The sequence below is a fragment of the Myxine glutinosa genome, chromosome 4, assembly GCF_964187855.1.
Source record: "Myxine glutinosa chromosome 4, kmMyxGlut1.1, whole genome shotgun sequence".
In the NCBI taxonomy this organism is placed as follows: domain Eukaryota; kingdom Metazoa; phylum Chordata; class Myxini; order Myxiniformes; family Myxinidae; genus Myxine; species Myxine glutinosa.
In genome coordinates this window covers 143,290,225-143,311,314 of record NC_136264.1, presented here as the reverse complement: position 1 = coordinate 143,311,314, position 21,090 = coordinate 143,290,225, and the positions used below count along the sequence as shown (strand labels likewise).

Sequence of the window (21,090 nt, the reverse complement as noted above, 5' to 3'; positions counted from 1 at the left end):
TTGACTTTGACTTTGACAATTGACAAGCTTTGATCAAGATTGTCAATTTTAATCTTAATGAAATGGCCAATTTGCTGTATCAATGGAATTTTTTTCTTGGGGGTGGGCGGTGGATTTGGCAAGTATCGTGCTCTGCATGACGTCTTCTTGTTTATTTGTTTGTCCGGGCGATATCTCAGCCATCCTTTGACCGAGGAAGCTGAAATTTTGGTACAATAGTGAGCAAGCGCTTTGGCAAAAACACTTTTTTGTTTTTTGATTAATCAATTAAATGATCAATTATTTCATTATTATCGATGTATTAAGTACTTATTTATTTGCTTTCTCATCTGGGCAATATCTCCTCTCCAAGAAGTTCTGTCACTCAAGCTTTTGGGTCTCACTATCTGCCATGATCTTTCCTGGGAAAACCACATTTCAAATCTGGCCTCCAAAGCCAGTCGCTGACTGGGCATCCTCCGTTGTGCGAAGTCCTTCCTTGGCACACCTGAGCTCCTCACCACATACAAGGCTTTCATCTGCAGCTCAATGGAATACTGCTCGGGCTGGTGCTCCTGCCTCACACCTAGCTCGTCTTCACGCTGTTGAAACCAAAGCATTCAGAATCATTGGAATCTCCCACGATGAAGCTAACTCCAAGGGCCTCTCACTCACTCACCGCAGGCAGGTTGGTGGTCTTTCCGTCTTCTACCGACTCCTCTCTGGCCTTGCCCCCCCCCCCCCCCCAGCTCTCTCTGGGCTCTGTCCCACAAATATTCCGACAGGTCGCACAAGATCTGCTTGCAACCCTCTTATGGTTAAACTGCCAAAATCAAGACTCTCTGCTCACCTTCACTCCTTCATTCCTCTTTTCTCACACCTCTGGAACAAACTCCCTCACTCTCTTCAATCCCACTCCACCCTCCAGGTCTTTAAAACAGCTGTTCACCACCATCTCTTATCTTCCCCCATCCAAAACGTTGATCTTTTCTACCCCCGCTAATTTCACCCCAATTCCACTTTTTTGAAATACCAACTGTCCTGGAAGTCCTTGGTGTCCTTGTGTTTTATACTTGTCCCTCCCCCTTCCCACGCCTCCTCCCCCCCCCTTCCCACGCCTCCTCCCCCCAAGCCCTCTCCCTTCCACATATCTCCCTGCTCTCAAATGTTGTGTTTGTGTGCTTCCCCTTCTCTCCCCATCTTGTCTTCCGCTCCCTCTTTTTATATATTTTGTTTGTCTGGTTGATTTGTTTGTGAAGTAAATGTTAGCTCTTTCACAAGCCTCGATTCAGTATACAAAAAAAAAAAAAAATCTCAGGCACCTTTTGAGCAAGGAAGCTGATATTCAGACATGACAGTGACCAAGTGATTTGGCTATAGACTATAAGGGATATTTTTTACTTGCAAAATCGAAAATTTTTCAAATATATTGGTCGGTTGCGTTTGTGGTTCTGTCTGTCTGTTTGTTTGTCTGTTTGTCACCGGCCTACAGGTCACAATTCCAAACCAATCGTCACAAAACTTCACCAAGCTGTATAGGTTGTCCCAATTGAGGAGCCCATTGATTTTGAGGTCAAAGGTCATCTGGAGGTCAAATTTCTAAAATCGCCATTTTAAATCCAATTGACTTGAAAATTGAATAGCATTTGTATATTGAGTCACTAAATTGGGAAATAAAGTATTTGGTCAAAAGGTCAACTCAAGGTCAAATTTTCAAAATCATCAATTTTTATCTGAAAAGCCGTCAATTTTCAACCGATTGACTTGAAAATTGAACAGCATCTGCATATCGAGTCACTAAATTGGGAAACATACTATTTTTGAGGTCAAAAGGTCAACGGTCAAACTTCCAAAATCATCAATTTTCATCTGAAAACCCATCTATTTTCATCCGATTGACTTGAAAATGGGAAACATTTGTGTTTTGTTTGTGTATTGCATTTGTGTATTGTATTTGTGTATTGTGTATTGCCTCTTGCCTCCATTTGCCTCCATTTGTGTATTGCCTCTGAATTGGGAAACCAACTATTTGCGAGGGCAAAAGGTCAAAGGTCAACTCAAGGTTAAACTTCTAAAATCATCATTTTTCCTCTGAAAAATCGTCACTTTTCATCCTGTTGACCCAAGCTTTGATCAAGATCGTAAATTTTTTATCTTCATGAAATGGACAACTTGCTGTGTCAATGGAAAACTTTTGGGGGGGGGGGAGGGGCGAATTTTGCAAGTATCGTGCTCCACATGATGCCTTCTTGTTACTTGCAAAATCGAAGATTTTTCAAGTACATTGGTCAGTTGCGTTTGTGGGGGGGAGGGGAAACATACTATTTTTGAGGTGAAACGGTCAAAGGTCAACACAAGGTCAAATCTTTAAAATCAGTTTTCATCTGAAAAACTGTCAATTTTCATCTGATTGGCTTGAAAATTGAACATCATTTGCATATTGCCTCACTGAATTGGGAAACCAACTATTTTTGAGGTCAAAAGGTCAAAGGTCAACTGCAGGTCAAATTTTAAAAAGCATCAATTTTCATCTGAAAAGCCATAAATTTTCATACGATTGACTTGGAAATTGAACAGCATTTGCACATTGTCACTAAATAGGAAAATCAACTATTTGAGGTCAAAAGGTCAAAGGTCAAACTTCTAAAATCATTTTTAATCTGAAAAATCGTCACTTTTTATCCTGTTGACCCGAGCTTTGATCAAGATCGTAAATTTTAATGATCATGGAATGGACAATTTGCTGTATCAATGGGAAACTTTTTGGGGGGGGGGGGGAGGGGGGGATTTTGCAAGTATCGTGCTCCACATGACGTCTTCTTGTTTATTTATTAACCATTTAATAGATTATTATTTAATTATTTCAATAATCTTCAAAAAGTTACAGCTTCAGATGAAATACTGGTGGGTTAGGTATGCTATTAGCCAATTAAGAAATTAATTATTTTACGATTATTATTTATTTTAATTACGCAATTAATCAAACAATTATTGTACACCTCTACCTCCCAATACCATCTCTATGTGCTGCACGGCGGCATTGCTTGGCACCGAAGGGGCCCTGGAGGATATGTTATTTATTTATTTGGCATGGGGCATGTACTTTGAATGTATCTGTACTTGTTTTTCCATTTCTCCTTAATACAATGCCAATCATTCATCTCTCTCTTCTCTCACCTGTGTGGAACTGCCTTCGAGTGCTCTTCAGGTAGTTTGCTGCTCACCTGCACCTAAGTCTCTCCTGTTTCTTTATCTGAGCTTTACTACACCCTCCAAGACTCCATTACCACGGGACACCTGCAATTTCTCCTATTGTGCAGATGTGTCCTGCTGTTTTCCATTTGTCCCCCTGTTATTCTGCTCTTTCATGAGATTGCAGTAACAGGAATCTCGATCTGAAAGTGTAAATGTGTAACAAAATCAGTTTCACTAACTCATGCAAAAGCAAGCACTGCACTGGCACTGCTGAATGAAACCACAAGGTATTTCAGTTGTTGTTGTTGTATTGTCACATCGCTGGCGATTAAGATCACCGGTGATGGATAGCCGAAAGTTTTAACTCCGAGGCATCCAGCCGAAAATGGCGGTTATTGCGCGTGCGAGAAGGAAGGATGTGAGGCGTTTACCTGAACGGAACACACGGGTTTATTCCCGAACCCACGAACAAAGAAACACGACAAATGAAAATACAACAATAAGGATTTAATAAAAATAAAGCACGGAATGAAAATGTCAAAATAAAAGGTGGTGGTAAAAACAAATTCCTACAGAGGTACCTCACACAGCCTGACTCAAAGACGGACACACAGGGGAAAGACAAAATAAAATGTCATTTTTAGTGCACTTGGCTCATCCCTACAATTTCGCTTGATGAGGTCGGCAGTGGTGGCCGAGGGCAACGTTTCCCCACGCCTAAGCGCCAAAGTTGGCGCCGGCCGACGACGACGATGAGCCGTGAAGCGAGCAATTTAGACGGCCCTCTTTCGCTCTCCATCCTGTCCGAAGCGCTAAGAGTCCCACAAACCGCCGCCTTTATAGCTCCTTGAGTGCCACAAAAGCACGCCAAACTCTGTCCAGCACTCGATTGTCCACAATCAGAACAAAAATTGCGCCCTTCTTCCCCGAGCGAAACAAGAGAGAGAGAGCGACCGACTCTTCTTCTTGCTCTTCAGAGCCAATCGGGTCGATCCTTCAAAATCGCCTCATGCTCTGCCTCTCGTGGGCGGGCTTTTGCCTTATTAGGTCCTTTGGATGCAGGGCTTAGTCCGATCGTGTCGTGCCTGCTTGTAGTTGACGGTAAAAGTTGTTGTTTAAAGGAGGTGCATGGCCGGCTGAGGCAGCAAAACGTTAGGGGAAAGTTACTGAGGGAAAGCATGCACAGGGGAAAACTAACCTTAATCCTTACCACTAATTAGCATGTTTTCACCCACCCATGTGAAGAACACATAAACAACCTTAAGCTGCAGTTTCCCTACTTAAGTACATTGAGATTTATTTGACGCATCACACGGTCCAAGCTACATACTATACAGTGCTACCTTTCTTGCGGTATGCTTTCACCTACCCCCTCATAAACACAACAATATTATTATAATAATTGCTTAAATTGCCAGCCAATGACATGCATACACATATCGATTTTCTAAATTTAAAAACAAATATTTTCTATGATTCCAGACTTTTCAAATACTCTATTACATTCACCTTTCTGTTCAAGGGTGAGTGACCCCCTTTATTCTACCACAACTTGTGTACTATTCACCTTCATGATGTAAACCAAGATGTTTCCCTAATAAACATCCAACTTCTTTCGTATGTAGCACAAGGCTGTGGGGAAGCATCATTGGCTGAGGGCAAAGCTGTACCACTAATGCAATGATCTCTGCTGGTCAGGGCAGGAATTTAATTTGTTCAAGGTGCTGGCGATAGCTTGCCCACTCTTTGCTAAAGACACCGTGGATCTTTAATGTCCCCCGACTAATGGCGGCAGATGAGATGCCCAGTTAACATCCATCCGAGGAACAGCAAACACATTCATGAATCACCCCCTGCTTCTGAAACACCTGGTTGGCAGTACAGCTTATTGGTGGATGTGCATACCTCAAAGCCATCCTGACAGACCAAGATCCAACTAAAATTATGCTTAACCTACCTATCACCACCATAGAGCTGTGATTAGAGTATCACTAAAAATGAATTACATTAACCATGGATGTTACTCAGACTGGTTACTGAACATTTAAATGAATATGAATAGATCAAAAGATCGATCAATATCCATTGAAAAGTTCAGTAATGTTGGCCTCAACATGTGAACAATAAGATTTTAAATGTATTTTATGTTTCTGGGCCAAAATTGGTCCTTAGTGACGTGGGTGATTCGTGTGCAGCCACCTAGCTGCTGGTTGCATAATTTCTGTGGGCATGTCTGCCGCTGATGCAATGCCTCTCTGTAACCAGTTATCTGGTACTCATTTTGCCGACCTCGGAAGGATGACGGGCTGAGTCAACCCCACCTGGCGTTAATTCAATGTGATTCAAACTCAGGACCTTAGGATCCCAAGCCCGCCGCCTGAACCATTAGGCCAACACCAGGCATCTTAGTGACATGTAAATGGATCTTTATTGGAAATTAACTGTGATTGTAATGAAATCCCCAATTAAGTATGTCTCTTTTGAACCCATATCCTCCCCACCCCCAACCTCCCTCTCCAAACATTTAAATTCCACGCCTGCCAAAAATGATGGTATTTTGCCCTTTTATTTGATAAGCATCAAACCATGAGCACACTTAGATTTGCTTATTATATCCCACGGCAAACATATGAACAAATTTGATTCCAATGTGTTGACACACAAAGAGAAGTTCTGGAAAGATAAGAACAGGAGAGGTGAAGCTGTTCCAGCCAGAATCCAATGACCGCCAAATTTTTTTTAAACAAAAAACAACAAAAAAAACAACAAACAAACAAACTTATTTTGACTCGTTGGTCAATGATCAGTTTACATGGAAAACACTGCAGGTAGTTAAGACGGCATGCAGATGCGTATACAAGGAGAGAGAACATTAGTTGAATCGACTCTAAAAGGTATTAAATAAGTCTTCCATAAAGTGGGGAGGATCATCAAGATAAATAGATGCAAATGAATAAAAATAGTTGAATAAAAACTCTGCTTAGAAGGGGCAAAATGCAATTTTTAAAGCAAAGAACAATTAAGAGCTTTTGGTTGCATTTTTCAAACACTTAGCCCATGTTCTGACGGTTTCCCCAGCCACGACGATGCGTGTCTTTCCAATCATCCCACTGCCGTGCCCGTTGCAGAGAATCTTCATCGTCTTTATCTTCCTCTTCGTCTTTGTCACCTTTGGTGTCATCATGTGTGCCGTTCCCTGAGAAGAAAGGATGCGTGACGGCATTTAACCTATACACATCTCATCAAAGAAACATCAATGCTCATGAAGCTGAATATCTTTCAAAAAGGAATATGTTATGACACCAACGCAGCTTTGGCGGCATGACAGGTTCATCCAGAAATCACAACAAAGCATATCTTCTGTGTAAAGCAACTCTAAAGAGAAACGGTTCTCACTCTTGGTGAACCTACCGAGTGTCGTTGTAGGTATTCCTCGATCAGGAAGAATACCTTTTCGCTTGTGCTCCTCGTACCACTCAACAACAGTCATGGAAGGCAGGCTGGGATAACCTGGTCCAAACACCCTGCCATATGGACATATTGACACATTGAATGTGGAATTTACAAGTCAATAGACAAGCAGTTATGTTGTATTCAAGTTATGTTTATAAAACATGATTGTTAGAACAGACCAAAGATCAAAGAGAAAATATTGAAATTTACGAGATACTGTCACAGGATTAAAAACAACATGGTCATTGCATTACAAGTGGGAAATAACCCCCTTCCTACCTCACCCACTTCAATCAAACCATAAACGAATCATCGTGCAACATTGCAAAACTCAACACACATTCATCCTTTAATATGTAGTTTCCAGGGCAGTGGCACACAATTTTATCTTGCCGTGGGGGAGCTTCCCAATGTCAAATCTCCCCACAACCAGATGTGTGCTGGCAGAATAAAACCACATGGCAATGTTAGTGGGGGTTAAGGAGAATAACACGTGTTATTTAACAACAAAAAAAGGATTAAATCCCAACAAGAGGTAAACATTTGAAAAGAAAGAATGCTAATAACAGTCTGCTCAGTGCAGGCCAAGCCACCTTGCTGTGGCAGATGCAGAAGAAACAGAAGGATTTTTTTTTATGACAGAATAAGGTTTTGATTTTTAGAACATTGTCTGCAAAGGCAAACCATTTTCTGATGCGTTTATTTGACAAACCTTTTATGAGTCGATGGAAACGTCAATTAAGACACTTGTCATGCAACCCAGACTCAATGGTGTAATGGTTAGGGCGTTTGCTCTGAGTCTGGTAGATCTGCGGTTCAAACCCTGGCTGAGTAATGCTTTAAAAATGGTATATGCTGCTACTTTGCTTGATATTCAGCATTCAAAAAGAAAGAGCATGGACAAACCCCATAGGTTGGCTTCTATGGGGACGAGGAAGTTCCTCCTGAGGAAATGCTCTGCTGAGTGCGGTGAGAAAAGCGGTGCCATTGTTGTGACGTCGCCGGTACTGATAGTATTCCGGGAAGTGATGGCACTAAGCTCAATGGATGTTTCAAATGTTTATCTCGTCAGGATGTCCATGTGTGTGTGAGTGGCAACTCCATTACGAGCCTTAGGTATTGTACTGTATGAAAAAAAAAAAAATGAGTGCTCACTTGCCTCTGCCCCGATAAAGCGCGAATCAAAATGTGCCAGGGTCGCACACTATCCCCTCCTCTCCTTTTACACCTATTTTCCTCTGGGCCTCTGTGCTTTTTTTTCTTTTCTCCCAACTCTCCTCATACTTTCCAAACTTTCCATTTCTAAATTAAACGCACCCTCGTCCCCCTCTTGCACCAGCATTTATAATATCTTTAATTGTCCCTTAACTCTTCAACCTACTTGAAATTATTTTGCTGAAATCACAAGACATAGTGGAAAAGGAAACAAAGAATGAAACAAATGAAGGACTAACCACTAAGGGATATAAAACAATCACCCACCGATTTTGTGCAACTTGTTTGGAAATCACGAATGGCTTTAGTGGAACCCTCTTAGACTCTGTTGCTTCTGGGCCAGCCCCATTCATACCCACCTGCAGACAAAATGTAGCATTTACAGGTATACAACATCGAAAGTATAACTTTGACAATCGTGCATTGGTTCAGCCAATAAAGTGCCAACAAAACCCACTCACCTGCTCTTTGAGACTCTGCTGATGTTGCAAAATTTGGACTTCCTCAGACAGGCTCTCTAGCTCATCACAAGCGATGAACAGCCATCGGTTGATTGAAGTGAGGTAAAGCTGCCGTCGTTGCTCTTCGTCCGCTCCATCTCCTTCGCTCGCTCCGGCTTCCCACAATGCTTTCTCTCGTTTGTCTATCTCCCGGCGTCTTTGGTGTCTGTTTATCGAACACAATTATTTGATGGTGGCACAGGATTACCAAAACTCATCCTCTTTACACATCTACTGTAATGTCTTGATTTTAATGATTTGAGCAAAGATTTGTTGCCTTGCATTTCAAGTGACTTAAGCTGTAACAGATGTTTCCTTTTGCAATTTAGTTCAGGTCACAAATTCCCATGATTTATCTCGTCTTACTTCCCATGGAATTCCACCGATATGTCAGCTAAACCTGGAAATGGCTGTTGTAATTCCAGAAAATGCAGTGCAGCCGTTCCACAGAAGGCCTTCCAATGAAGATACGGACACACTTGTCCCATTGACGGGGAAGCACCTCAATGCCATCTGCTTAGAATGGGTACACAGCTAATTTGGGACACATGCTTTGGGGTATTCAGCATTCGTAAATGTAATATCACCCAGATGTTCTTTGAGTGGTCCAAATATATGGAAATTACAAAGTTACATGTCTGGACGGTACGAGGCATGATTTATAACTTCATATGAAATCTGCTAGAGGGATTAGTGGTTACAATTGCCACTTTTCTTTTTCCCAAGCTTTTGCTGAAGACTCCACCTTCCACTCTGGCAAACTTCAGTCATTCAAACTCCTGGGGTCTCACTATCAGCCATAATCTTTATTGGGCAAACATTCCAAAGTTGGCCTCCAAAGCCAGCAGCCGACTGGGCATCCTCCATCGTACCTGATTTTTAAGTTAAAATACAGTACAGTATATAATTTTGGCTTGTAAATGCAAAGGGGTTCTTGCAGCCCTTAGAGTTGTTTGGAGGGCCAGAGTCCTCCAATTAGCTTAGTTTGCCAACTACTGGGCTAGAGGAAGTAAAGGGCATAGACCATAGACGAATAAGTTTCTGAACTATGAATCCATAGTTTTTTTCCCCAATTTAAAGGCTTTTGCTTAGATTCTTGAGAAGAGTACATTAATAAAATAAAACAAAGCAAATTAACGCACCAGACCTCTGAATCTTTGCTTGCCGCCTCGCACCAAGTCGCTCCAAACATGCAGGTCCTTGATCGCCACCCTTTTCCTTTGTTGCACTCTTTCTGTCTCTCCCCCTTTCGTCGTCCTCACACTCACTTTGCCACAGCCCATAGTTACGGCAACGGCTTAAGAAACTCTTGAAGAGATGCTGCCTTCTGAGCACCTATAAGATGGGGGAAATATTAGATAAAGGTAGAAACAAGTTATTTACTTCTCACATAAATCTGGTTCATGAAGAAACGTTCTTGTTATAACAAATATTACATGAAAAAAATGGAAAGACCCGCAATTAGCGCAATCTCAAAGAAGAGGCATTATATGAAGGTGGTCTCTTTGAACATCTCCATAAATATTCTCCCCTGACTCCCCTTACCAAATAATTATCTTGTACATTATCACCCTTCCATTAAGCCTGGTGTTGGCTGGCTGGCTGAAGATCTTAGGGACTTGAGTTTCAAGCCCCTGTCTTGCTATTGAAATAACACCACGAGGGTTGACTCAGCCTGGCATCCTTCTGAGGTCAGTAAAATGACTACTTGCTTACTTGTGACAAGGGGCACTGCATCAGCTGCAAAGCTGCACTTCCAGAAATAAAATGAAGCAACCAGTCGCCAAGGCCACATACAAAACAACAACAACCCTTCCATTATTTTATCAATACGAGAAAAAAAAACTACACACAACACACACGTACATAACCACACAGGCAGCATCAAGGGCCTTCTTTATCTGGATTCCATCTCCTCAAGCAACATCATGCAACTGATGCAACCAATTGCAGCTTATCGGTTTTGTTTTATCTTCCTTCTCCATTTCAAGAATAGTGTTGTGGATATGAGGACTGTATATATATTTTTTTATTGTGTGCTGTATGATTATTATTATTGTTGTTGTGCTGTGCCTCCTGCCTCCGGAGCTGTGTAAGATCAAAAGGGCGTCCCATAGTCCACAAGCATACACGTCAGCCAATCATAGGATATTCATGTTCGATAGTTATATCTTATTCTGTGTTTTAAGATAAGGCTGTGTCTCCCATTAATTGAAATACTCCATTGCACCAGTGAGAGAGAATAGATCCCCTTCCATTCCCATCCCCAAAAATCCCCATTTCCTTCACATCCCCCCTTTCGTGATTGCCGACCCTCGATTGCCATATTACATCCCCTCTCGTCATTGCTGAGCCTCGATTCCCAATCACCTCCCCTCCAATAACCGCCATTGACCACGAGGCTCGAGTCAGGGAAGAAAGGCGTGTCTCCACCTCGTCAGAGGAGGGGAGGGGCGCGCCCGCCCGTCGTCGTCCGGGGCGGAGCCCGAGGGTCGTGCGACCAGCCAGGGCCGAGGTGAGCGCCCCGATGGGCGTGTCCAAAGCGCCGGGGGCGTGATCGCTGGGGGGCGCTATAAAAGGGCGCAACCGGAAGTGGAGGGGGAGAAGAAGAAAGAGAGATGCACTCTGGGTTGGTCGGAGAAAGAGAGAGAGAGGAGGAGTTGGTCGCACCGAGAAAGAGAGAGAGAAGAGTTGGTCTGAGTCGGTTGCAAAAGGAGGGTCAGTGGTCACAGTTGGTTGCGGTGGTGAGGAGTCGGTGGTGAAAAGCGAGTGAGACAAGTCCTGGGAACGCAGCGGACGGAGGCCGCAGCCGCAAGACCACCCAACCGCCAAAGGGGGCCTGAACGGCGGTTTGGAGCAGGGCCAAAGAGGAACGGCGGCTGCTGAACGCGCCGGTTGTGCTGCGGGACCCCCTTGGACCTCTCCCTCTCCCTCCAGCCATCCACCTTCTGCCATTCCTGGCATCCCCCGCGTGAGTCAGCGTTCTGTTTGTTCTGTCCTGGGATAAGTTAAGCCTGTAGGTAAGCTAAATTTGCACTGTGTCACTTGCGTCTTATGTGTTGTAAATAAAACTTGATTGCTCCTTTTTGCTTGTGTGTGTAAATAATAAAACCCATTACTCGTCTGTACGTCTTCTCGTTTTATTCCTTTTCCTCTTTGCATTCGTCGTTTTTGTCTTTTCCCCTCATTGAGCAGCTGCGGTGCGATCCGGCCAAAGTCTGGGTGAATCGGGTGAGTTTTGTTAGGTCGCGGTTTTAAACCACCGCTCGGTCTATAACATCCTAACCGCGATCTATAACAATTGGTAGTCAGGAGGTGGGATTCGAACCTGGGACTAAATTTATTTAGCCCAAATTTTGGACACCAATTGTGTTAGTACTATAACAATTGGTGTCGGGGGAGTGAGATCGACCCGGAGCGCGCTTCACGCGCTCAAAATTATAAAGTACGAAATTTGTTTTGTTTTAAAGGAAGAGCCCGAATTTTGAAATCGCGCCATGGCTGTCCAAGGCGACGGGATGCCGGTGGGAGAGATAGAGGGGTTAGAAGTAACCCAGGACTTCGGGGAAGAAAGGGAGGAGGAAAATGGCAATGTGGTTGCGGGAATTTCAGGTGCACAAAATGGCGCTCTAGCGCACGTGATTACAGCGGCGCCACATTTAGCCACGCCCATGGTCGCGGTAGTCGAACCGGAGATGCCAATGGATTTGAACCTTTTTTTTAAACAAATGAAGGCCCTTATGGCCCAGAATAGTGAGCGATTGGAGGGCCGGATGGATGCTCAGAGTGAGCAATTGGGGGTAATGGGGAACCGGATGGATGCTCAGAGTGAGCAATTGGGGGTAATGGGGAACCGGATGGATGCTCAGGGTGAGCGATTGGAGGGCCAAATGGGGGTAATGAGGGACGAAGCGAGGGGTACTGGTGAGGGGTTAGACAGGAAATTTGGGAAGTTAGACAATAATTTTGAGGGGTTAGACAACGGGATAAAAGAGGTAAAGAATGGGTTAACGGGGGTGGAAAACAGAATGGCTGCCCAGGAGAATCAGTTAGAGGGGGTGAAAAATGGGTTAATGGGGTTAGAAAATAGGATGGAGGACAAATTGCGGGAAATAGGGGAACAATCCGCCCGGGAAATCGAACAGATGGGGAACCAGATGGAGGAAATACGACGAGGGGTGAGTGAGGAGGTCTCGGGGCTGCGCGAGGAGGTAAAGCGAGGCGAAAAGCGTATAGAGAAAGAAGTGAGGAATAATACGGCTAAGTTACAAGGGGGAATAGAAGATCTGACGGAGGAGGTGGAGCAGCTGACAGAGGGACAAACTAAGTTAGTGGAGCAGGTTCAAAAGAACACTGCGGTACTAGGAGGGTTAAAGGCGACACAAAAAGAAATTAAAAACGAATTAATAGCGACGCAGAGGCAATGTCAGATGGTACGGGAGGAACTGACAATGAGGGTGGAAGAGGTGACAGAAGCAATGGAGACGAAGGACCGGGAGGTAAGGATGCACATAGAGACGGTCACGGTAGCCTTAGAGGACGAGCTTGAGGAGACGCACCGAGAAATAAAAGAGGTTAAACAAAAATTAGAGGAAGTGGGAGAAGAGGTGAGTGAAATTAAGAAGGGACGGACAGAAACTAAGAGAGAAATCCAGGAGGAGGTGATGGAATATGTGCAAGGTCGGTGCTCAACTCATGATGTGATGCTCACTAACCAAATAAAGAGTTTGCAGGTGGCAAAGGAGGTGCGGAGACAAGGTACGGAGGTGAGTGGCAATGTATATGATGTGAGGAAAGCTTCAGTCGGCTTGGGGATTGGTTTGGATCCGGGTGTTCGTGAAAGGCCGTTGGTGAGGTGTGCGACAGGTCTGGTGTGCGAAAAAAGAGGTGTGCGAGAATGTCCGACCATGGGGTGTGTGAGGAAAAAGTGCACGCCGAGGAGTGAGTGTGCCGTCAGGAGTGAGTCGGTCGTAGCGCGTGTGCGAGGGAGCACAGGGAAGCGCGGTGTGGTGAGTGTTACGGAGGAGGTAACGAAAAAGTGTGCGCGGGAGGATGCGCGAGAAAGGTGTGTTACGGACGGGTGCAAGGGGAAAGCGCATGCTGTCAAGAGTAAGGGAGAATGCATGCCTGTGGTGAGTGTTACAGAGGGTGTGACGGGACAAGGTGCGGCAGAGTGTGCGCGAGAAAGGTGTGTAACGGACGGGTGCATGAGGAAAGAGTGCGCTGTCGAGAGGAAGGGTGAGTGCGCGACCGAGAGTGGAGGTGAGAGTAGTGAGAGTGAAACGGAGCGTGAGTTGGTTGTGGCAGGTGAGCGAGGATGTACACCTGGAATAGAAGGATGCACACCTGGAATGGTAGAGCGTGAGTGGGAATGCACGCTGGAATTGGTAGTGAGACACGTGGTTGGGTGTGCGGGTGAGAGCACACCTGTGATTGTCACAAAGGAGGTGACCGAGAAAGGGGCGCGAAGAGGTGTATTGGTGAGGTGTGCGAGCGACGAATGTGTGCCAAGGTGTTCGGTGGTCAGGTGTGTGACCAAGTCGATGGGCGGAGTGAGTGTACCGGGGTGTGTAAGGAAAGGTACGAGGAGAATGGGAACGGCTGCATGTATGAGCACGAAAGGGGTAGCGTATGCATGTAAGCCTGCAGGTGAGGCGTCGACGATAATCGGGTTAAAGGTTAGGTCGACTTTTAGCCGGATCGGGCCCTCGGTGCGTGCCGGGCTTCGCGTGCCGCGAGAACCAGCGGAGATCCGAGCCACGGCGGGTTCGAAAGGACCGCCGTGCGCGATCCACGCTGGGCCTCGCGTGGAGCGGCCGCGTCCGGGCTCCACTAGGCGGAGCGGGCAGCCCGATAGGAAGGGTCGTCATGGCGACCACTTTCTATTGAGACGTGCCGGCAGGTCGAGATCGGGACATTGGATGGCTTCACGCCGAGGTGGTGCATGGGATCTCGGCCCGGGTAAGCCTCCGTCCCTGCCCCGAATGCGGGACGTATCCAGCCGCGGACACAAAAGAACCAGCATTCATTGCTCGGCTGTACGAAGCCGGGCTGTAGATGTGAATTGGCGCACCGAGAGGATGTAATAAGTAGACGGGTGATGGTGATAGTGATAGTAGTGATTTGATACAAAATTTAGAAAAGTGAATAGAATTGGCAGTAAATGGAAAATTTTTGATTGTTGGATTTGGACGAACAAAATTGATAGTGAGAGACCCCCGATGTGGTGGGATGGCAAATCCACCATCCCTCACAGATGTGGGGGCAAAGGAGCACTAGATTATGGGGTGTATGGCAGTGAAAACTAGCCCGGGAGGGTTAGGATATGGTGTGTAGGGATCTAGCGAAGATTGACATTAGGTGACGTTAAGTTTAGTTAGTGACTGATACCTGTAGTGGGGACGCAGGTAGATTAGTGTGGATTATAATGACGTGGGAGCGCAATAGTTTAAAGGGACGACTGGGAAGCGCAAGTTTCAGAGGGGAGAAGTTAGCTGAGATGATGCCGTGTGTGTGAGGATTGAACAGGTGAGAATGGAACAGGTGTGATTGCACAGGTGTGCAACTGAACAGGTGAATGGAGCAGGTATGAGGGAGTAGTGGTGATTGCGTGTTGTGTTGACCAAATGGTCCAGGAAGAGGAGGAGGGTGCAGGTGGCACCAGGTAGGATTGCACAGGTGTGCAACGACAGGTGAATGAAAGACAGGTGTATGGAATAAATGGTCTGGAGGATTGGAATGGATGGTCGTGGAGTGAGAATGGTGGAAATTGTGGAGTGGAGTGGATGGTGCGAAGGTGTGAATGGGGGAAGAGTGGACCCCCATCACGGATACCCGGGGCGGGTAGTGTAAGTGTTAGGTAGAGGGTACAGGTAAATTGTGGTTTGGATATTGGCATCTGTGGTGCGAGGTGAAAGAATGGTATTTGGATGGGTGCATTAGTGTTGTGGAAATGGCTGGGCGTGTAGCCTGTTAGTGTGTGTAGTTGGTTTGGGCACTCCACCACTGTAAGGATGTCGGCCAGGTGAGGCCGCAGGTGGGCTCTGGGAGCCGGTAGTAGTTGTGTGAATGGGGCCCGAGGATCCGGAGGACGGACCCGGGTAGCCCAGTGCCAGAGGGCACCATGGGGTGACAGAGCCAGGAGAGGGGCTGCCCCCAGTTAGATAGGTTAGGGTGAGGAGCTAGGTAAGCTCGGGTGGCAACTACAGTGGTGGAGGTGTGCAGGTGGGTAGACCTGTTGGGAGAGCTACACGTCGCGGCCCAGAAATTGTGCGAGGGCACCGGGAGATGAATCGGGGGAGTGAGACCCCAAATTGAAAAGCACCACAGTTTGGCCAATGGGAATTGGTTTTTAGAACCCATAGTGTAAGAGGGCCAATGGTTTGGCCGGAGAAAGACCCCGGGTAGTGTAAAGTGTGTTAAAGTCATTTAGAGGATAGTTAGGATGAAGGATCTCCTCGCACCATCTGCACCCACTCACCGGAGGTGACAGGTAACTCCACACCATGCCATGTTTTATTATTTTTTATTGTGCAAATGTTTGGAATGTGAGACGCATCATGACGTGGGTGTGACATTGTGCTTTGATGTTCCATCTCTGCCTCCTTATGAGGATTGATGATGAATTGATGATGGCAAATTTTTGAAGTAGAGGGATTGTGGTGACGAATTTGATATAGGGGAAATATGGGGAAGACGTGACAGTAGTAACGAATTGGTAATGTGTAGGTTTTGTACATATGGGGTAAGGGCAAGGGTGGGCTCGGTAACAGGGGGGTGACGTACGGTAGGGACGAGCTTTCTCACTTCGCCCTCCATACGCATTTCGCCTTGCATTGCCCTTTTTGATGTGTACCCTTGAGACCTTACCCCTCGCTCATCTGTCTTGTCCCCCCTTTTTGTCTCCCACATGAGGACCTGAGCGCCGTTGGGCGCCAAGGGGAGCGTGCGTGGGTCGGCCATTGTGCGCCCGAAATTCCCAGAACCAGCTGTCTGCATCGATGCACCACATTATGGACCACATGTCTGTGGCCGAGCACCACCTATGGACCCCATGGGTTGGGGCATGGCCCCTCTGCTGGAACCGGCCATGAGGGCCCGAAATCTTGTTGGCGGACCTTGGCCACAGGGCACCGATGCCCCACAGGTGAACCACACTAGTCGGCCCTGTGGGCCATAAATAAAATAAATAAGGACACATTGGGCACACTTTATTGAAAATAGGCCGCCAGTAAGCAAAGCAAAATGAAAATGACAACATCTGGAAGACAAATAATAATCACCAGCAGAGGGAGCCGAAGAGCAAGAGACACCTGCAGGGTTAGGGGTTGTTGAATTTATTTTATTGATGAACAGTGGTGACTGCACTGATTGGTGCTTGAGGGTGTGTTGGTGCGTTATAGGTGCTTTCATGGTGCATTGATGCAGAGCAGACTGTCTCCCCCCCAGAAAGAACAATTACAGGTCCTGGGTTAGTTTTGTAAATAAAAGCAGAGTCATTGTAAATAATGCTCCCCACCGTCAGTGTATAGTTTGAAGACCATTCCGCAATTCGGTTAACTGTGGGCGAAAGTCTGTTAGGCAGGGTGCAATGGAGCAGCGGGACACATTTATTTATGTTTAAACTGTCGCACTCAGGGTCAGGTTAAAAATAGAGGGAACTACACCTACGTGTCACGCTAAAGCTAAAAGTTGTAGGCCCGGGACGTGCCTAAGAGGAGGAGAGTGCAGTGTTGTGGATATGAGGACTGTATATATATTTTTTTATTGTGTGCTGTATGATTATTATTATTGTTGTTGTGCTGTGCCTCCTGCCTCCGGAGCTGTGTAAGATCAAAAGGGCGTCCCATAGTCCACAAGCATACACGTCAGCCAATCATAGGATATTCATGTTCGATAGTTATATCTTATTCTGTGTTTTAAGATAAGGCTGTGTCTCCCATTAATTGAAATACTCCATTGCACCAGTGAGAGAGAATAGATCCCCTTCCATTCCCATCCCCAAAAATCCCCATTTCCTTCACATCCCCCCTTTCGTGATTGCCGACCCTCGATTGCCATATTACATCCCCTCTCGTCATTGCTGAGCCTCGATTCCCAATCACCTCCCCTCCAATAACCGCCATTGACCACGAGGCTCGAGTCAGGGAAGAAAGGCGTGTCTCCACCTCGTCAGAGGAGGGGAGGGGCGCGCCCGCCCGTCGTCGTCCGGGGCGGAGCCCGAGGGTCGTGCGACCAGCCAGGGCCGAGGTGAGCGCCCCGATGGGCGTGTCCAAAGCGCCGGGGGCGTGATCGCTGGGGGGCGCTATAAAAGGGCGCAACCGGAAGTGGAGGGGGAGAAGAAGAAAGAGAGATGCACTCTGGGTTGGTCGGAGAAAGAGAGAGAGAGGAGGAGTTGGTCGCACCGAGAAAGAGAGAGAGAAGAGTTGGTCTGAGTCGGTTGCAAAAGGAGGGTCAGTGGTCACAGTTGGTTGCGGTGGTGAGGAGTCGGTGGTGAAAAGCGAGTGAGACAAGTCCTGGGAACGCAGCGGACGGAGGCCGCAGCCGCAAGACCACCCAACCGCCAAAGGGGGCCTGAACGGCGGTTTGGAGCAGGGCCAAAGAGGAACGGCGGCTGCTGAACGCGCCGGTTGTGCTGCGGGACCCCCTTGGACCTCTCCCTCTCCCTCCAGCCATCCACCTTCTGCCATTCCTGGCATCCCCCGCGTGAGTCAGCGTTCTGTTTGTTCTGTCCTGGGATAAGTTAAGCCTGTAGGTAAGCTAAATTTGCACTGTGTCACTTGCGTCTTATGTGTTGTAAATAAAACTTGATTGCTCCTTTTTGCTTGTGTGTGTAAATAATAAAACCCATTACTCGTCTGTACGTCTTCTCGTTTTATTCCTTTTCCTCTTTGCATTCGTCGTTTTTGTCTTTTCCCCTCATTGAGCAGCTGCGGTGCGATCCGGCCAAAGTCTGGGTGAATCGGGTGAGTTTTGTTAGGTCGCGGTTTTAAACCACCGCTCGGTCTATAACATCCTAACCGCGATCTATAACAATAGTTATCCCTCAAGCAGGTTAAGCTCTTCCATGAATTAACCCATGCATACATAAAAAGATGACCATTTACAAATAAATAGTTTACAAGTCCAGATAAGCATTGTTTACGGGATTAACAACAAGGCATATTTCAAAGAGCCAAAGCTCACACATGGATTGCAATTGAAGACATAACTGTCATTTTATTTTTCATGCAAAGTCGAGGCTCGTAGAAGAGCAATGTGATGGAGGGGAGAAGGAAACACTGCCAGCAAGACATTGGGACAACACGTGGAAACAAGGGGTGATGGAGGACGATACTGCCATTTTAATAATTAATATCTTACTCAAAAAAACAAAAACAAAATCATAGCCCCTCAAAGAGGAATATCACAAGAGGTTTAACCTCTACCTCAGATGCCACAGTTCAAGGGATCCACTACAAATGGTGCTTCCTGGCTCATCTTGTACTCACCAGTATCCCAAGGATACCAGATACCATGCCATGGTAGAAATACAATATGCTGTTAATCGTTGCAGGGCTCTAGTTCCACACCTGCGGTCTGGAAAATGAGCATGGCTCTTGTATTCTCAAAGTTTATAGCCCTGCAGCTAACTGCCTGCCAATGCCTCGTACGCAGTGTGCCAAATCTAAATGACATGGTACACAGCTTCAAAAACAGATACAACACAATTGGATGACGATCGGTACCGGGCTGTTACCAGATTTAGTTGGCTGTCTGGTAAATAGGAGAGATGCTGTACAAGAACAGCCAGCAAAGCAGGCAGAAAGATGAACTTGAGATCCGCAGTGGCCACTTCGTCAAGATCTTCATTCGAGCTATGGATGGAGAATGGACTGTGTGAACAAACCCACCCAATCATGCTCCAACACAAAACACAATTCTTACATCACCTTTTGTCTTCCATGGCTCACCCAGCACCAACAAAATGTTCTTCAATTTGAGTGTGTCAGCTGGAGTGTTGTATGAGACCCCTACAGACATGACACTCTGCTGTATGTAGTGTTGTGTCTGCAGGGGTCTCGATAATTGGTGGCATGTGGTTGTTTTTCTCACCCAAGAACTGCCCCCCCCCCCCACCCCCCACTCCCAGAAGAATAAATAAAACCACAAAAAAATTTTTTTTTGCATTTTTCATTTTATTATATAAATTGGTCTGATGTTGAGGTGGCACAGGCATGATGGGCCAAATGGCTCCTCCTGTGTCTAATTTCCTTGTGTAATTAACCCTTTTATGACGTTTATTGTTTCACATCATTATTACCATCATTTCCCTAAATTAAAATGGCCAATCACATGATCCAAAAGCATAGACTGTCCATACATGGCAAGTCTTCAGCAGATTGGGGGAATCAAATATCACAGTTTCCTCTTATATGATGTCATCGCCTCAGATATAACATCTGTAGCAGCAGCACTTCCCTTCGGTTTCACAAGGGGGTTAACATGCTTTAGCTTTGGTTATTTCCAGTAAAGGACTTTCAGCTGTGGTTTCTGGTTCTTGGGAGTTGTTATTGTTGTTGTTGTGTTGCCCCAGTCAGTTCTGGTTGAACAGACCAGCGGCACTGAGATAGCCGATCAATCTCACATGAGCGACCCATAGATCCCTCACATCCAAGATGTTGTGTTCTTGCCTACGTGAAGTCAGGACCACGCAGTCTTCCACAAAATGTTTTATTGTGTGTGGAGCGGCATGGCGGTGTTTGCAGGTGTCATCAGTGGTGTCATCGAGTCTATGTTTGCAGTGTAAAAGTTGTGGGTGGTGTCTATAGCGAAGGCGTGAAAGGTGAGTAGATGTATACGGTAGGTTCTCGGCCAGAAAACCCCTCCCCACCCTCACCACATTACCCACATCCCCCCTTACCCCCAAACCGAAACTAAATAACTCAAAAACAGGAAGTGACTCACCACAAACCGGAAGTGACTAATTAATTATTAAAATTTCAGATTTCACGATTTTCTCAAATTTTCCCAAAATTTCCAATTTTCACAAAAATAATTATAAAAATAAAAAAAATTGATTTTTTAGTTTAAATAAATACTTTCCCTACATAAAATACATATGGCGTTGACTTATCTGAATTTTGATATTAAAAATATTATCTTTGAAGAACCAAAATATTACAACGGGACTAACTATTATCGTATTATGATTAAATATAATTACGATCATACTCACCCACAAGGTGACATTAGAAAACTATCAAAACACCAACGTTGTTTTCATGGGGTATTAACAAAAATATAAATAGTGCTAAAGGGGGCATAGTTGAATCATATTCGTTGCCCCTTATGTATAATTATCGAGGACCCATGACGACGGCGGAAACAAAAACAATAGAAATGTTTGAAGAAATTCTTAACGCCATTAAAACACATCTGATGAAAGCCGACGTTATTGAAAAGATGAAAAAGGAACAGAACAAGTTTAGAGCCCTTGTTAACGGGGTTGATATATTCTGGCAAAAACGCGATGGGGGAGTTTGCATTGAAGGATACCCACCGACAATGTACCCAAAACTTTTGACTAAATATGAATGGCATAGGAAAGCGGATAAACCCCTCGAAATTATAACTTCGTTTTACAACAACACAGACAGCGAAAAATCATGCCCCATAGGCCATTGTATTAACCCAGAGGAATTGATGTACAAGAGATGTAAAGTTGATTGCTCTATTGAAATATCAAACGTTTTTATCGGTGATGCGA

At 45.6% G+C, this 21,090-nt stretch overlaps 2 protein-coding genes across 4 annotated transcripts in view; one reads left to right on the top strand and one right to left on the bottom strand.

Moving 5' to 3' along the window:
• The window catches only part of NFKB1 (nuclear factor kappa B subunit 1), a 475,515-nt gene that overhangs the window by 113,528 nt on the left and 340,897 nt on the right, over positions 1–21,090 (top strand). The window lies entirely within an intron of this gene.
• Positions 5,722–21,090, bottom strand: part of LOC144891821 (immunoglobulin-binding protein 1-like) — a 59,973-nt gene continuing 44,604 nt past the window's right edge. The window contains exons 2-7 of the mRNA XM_078776553.1: positions 19,081–19,198; positions 9,490–9,677; positions 8,304–8,508; positions 8,110–8,201; positions 6,586–6,698; positions 5,722–6,370 (exon numbers count right to left, since the gene is read on the bottom strand). Of these exons, the coding sequence (XP_078632679.1) occupies positions 6,225–6,370; positions 6,586–6,698; positions 8,110–8,201; positions 8,304–8,508; positions 9,490–9,677; positions 19,081–19,198 (862 nt within the window). The 3' untranslated portion in view covers positions 5,722–6,224. The remainder of the gene's footprint in view (positions 6,371–6,585; positions 6,699–8,109; positions 8,202–8,303; positions 8,509–9,489; positions 9,678–19,080; positions 19,199–21,090) is intronic.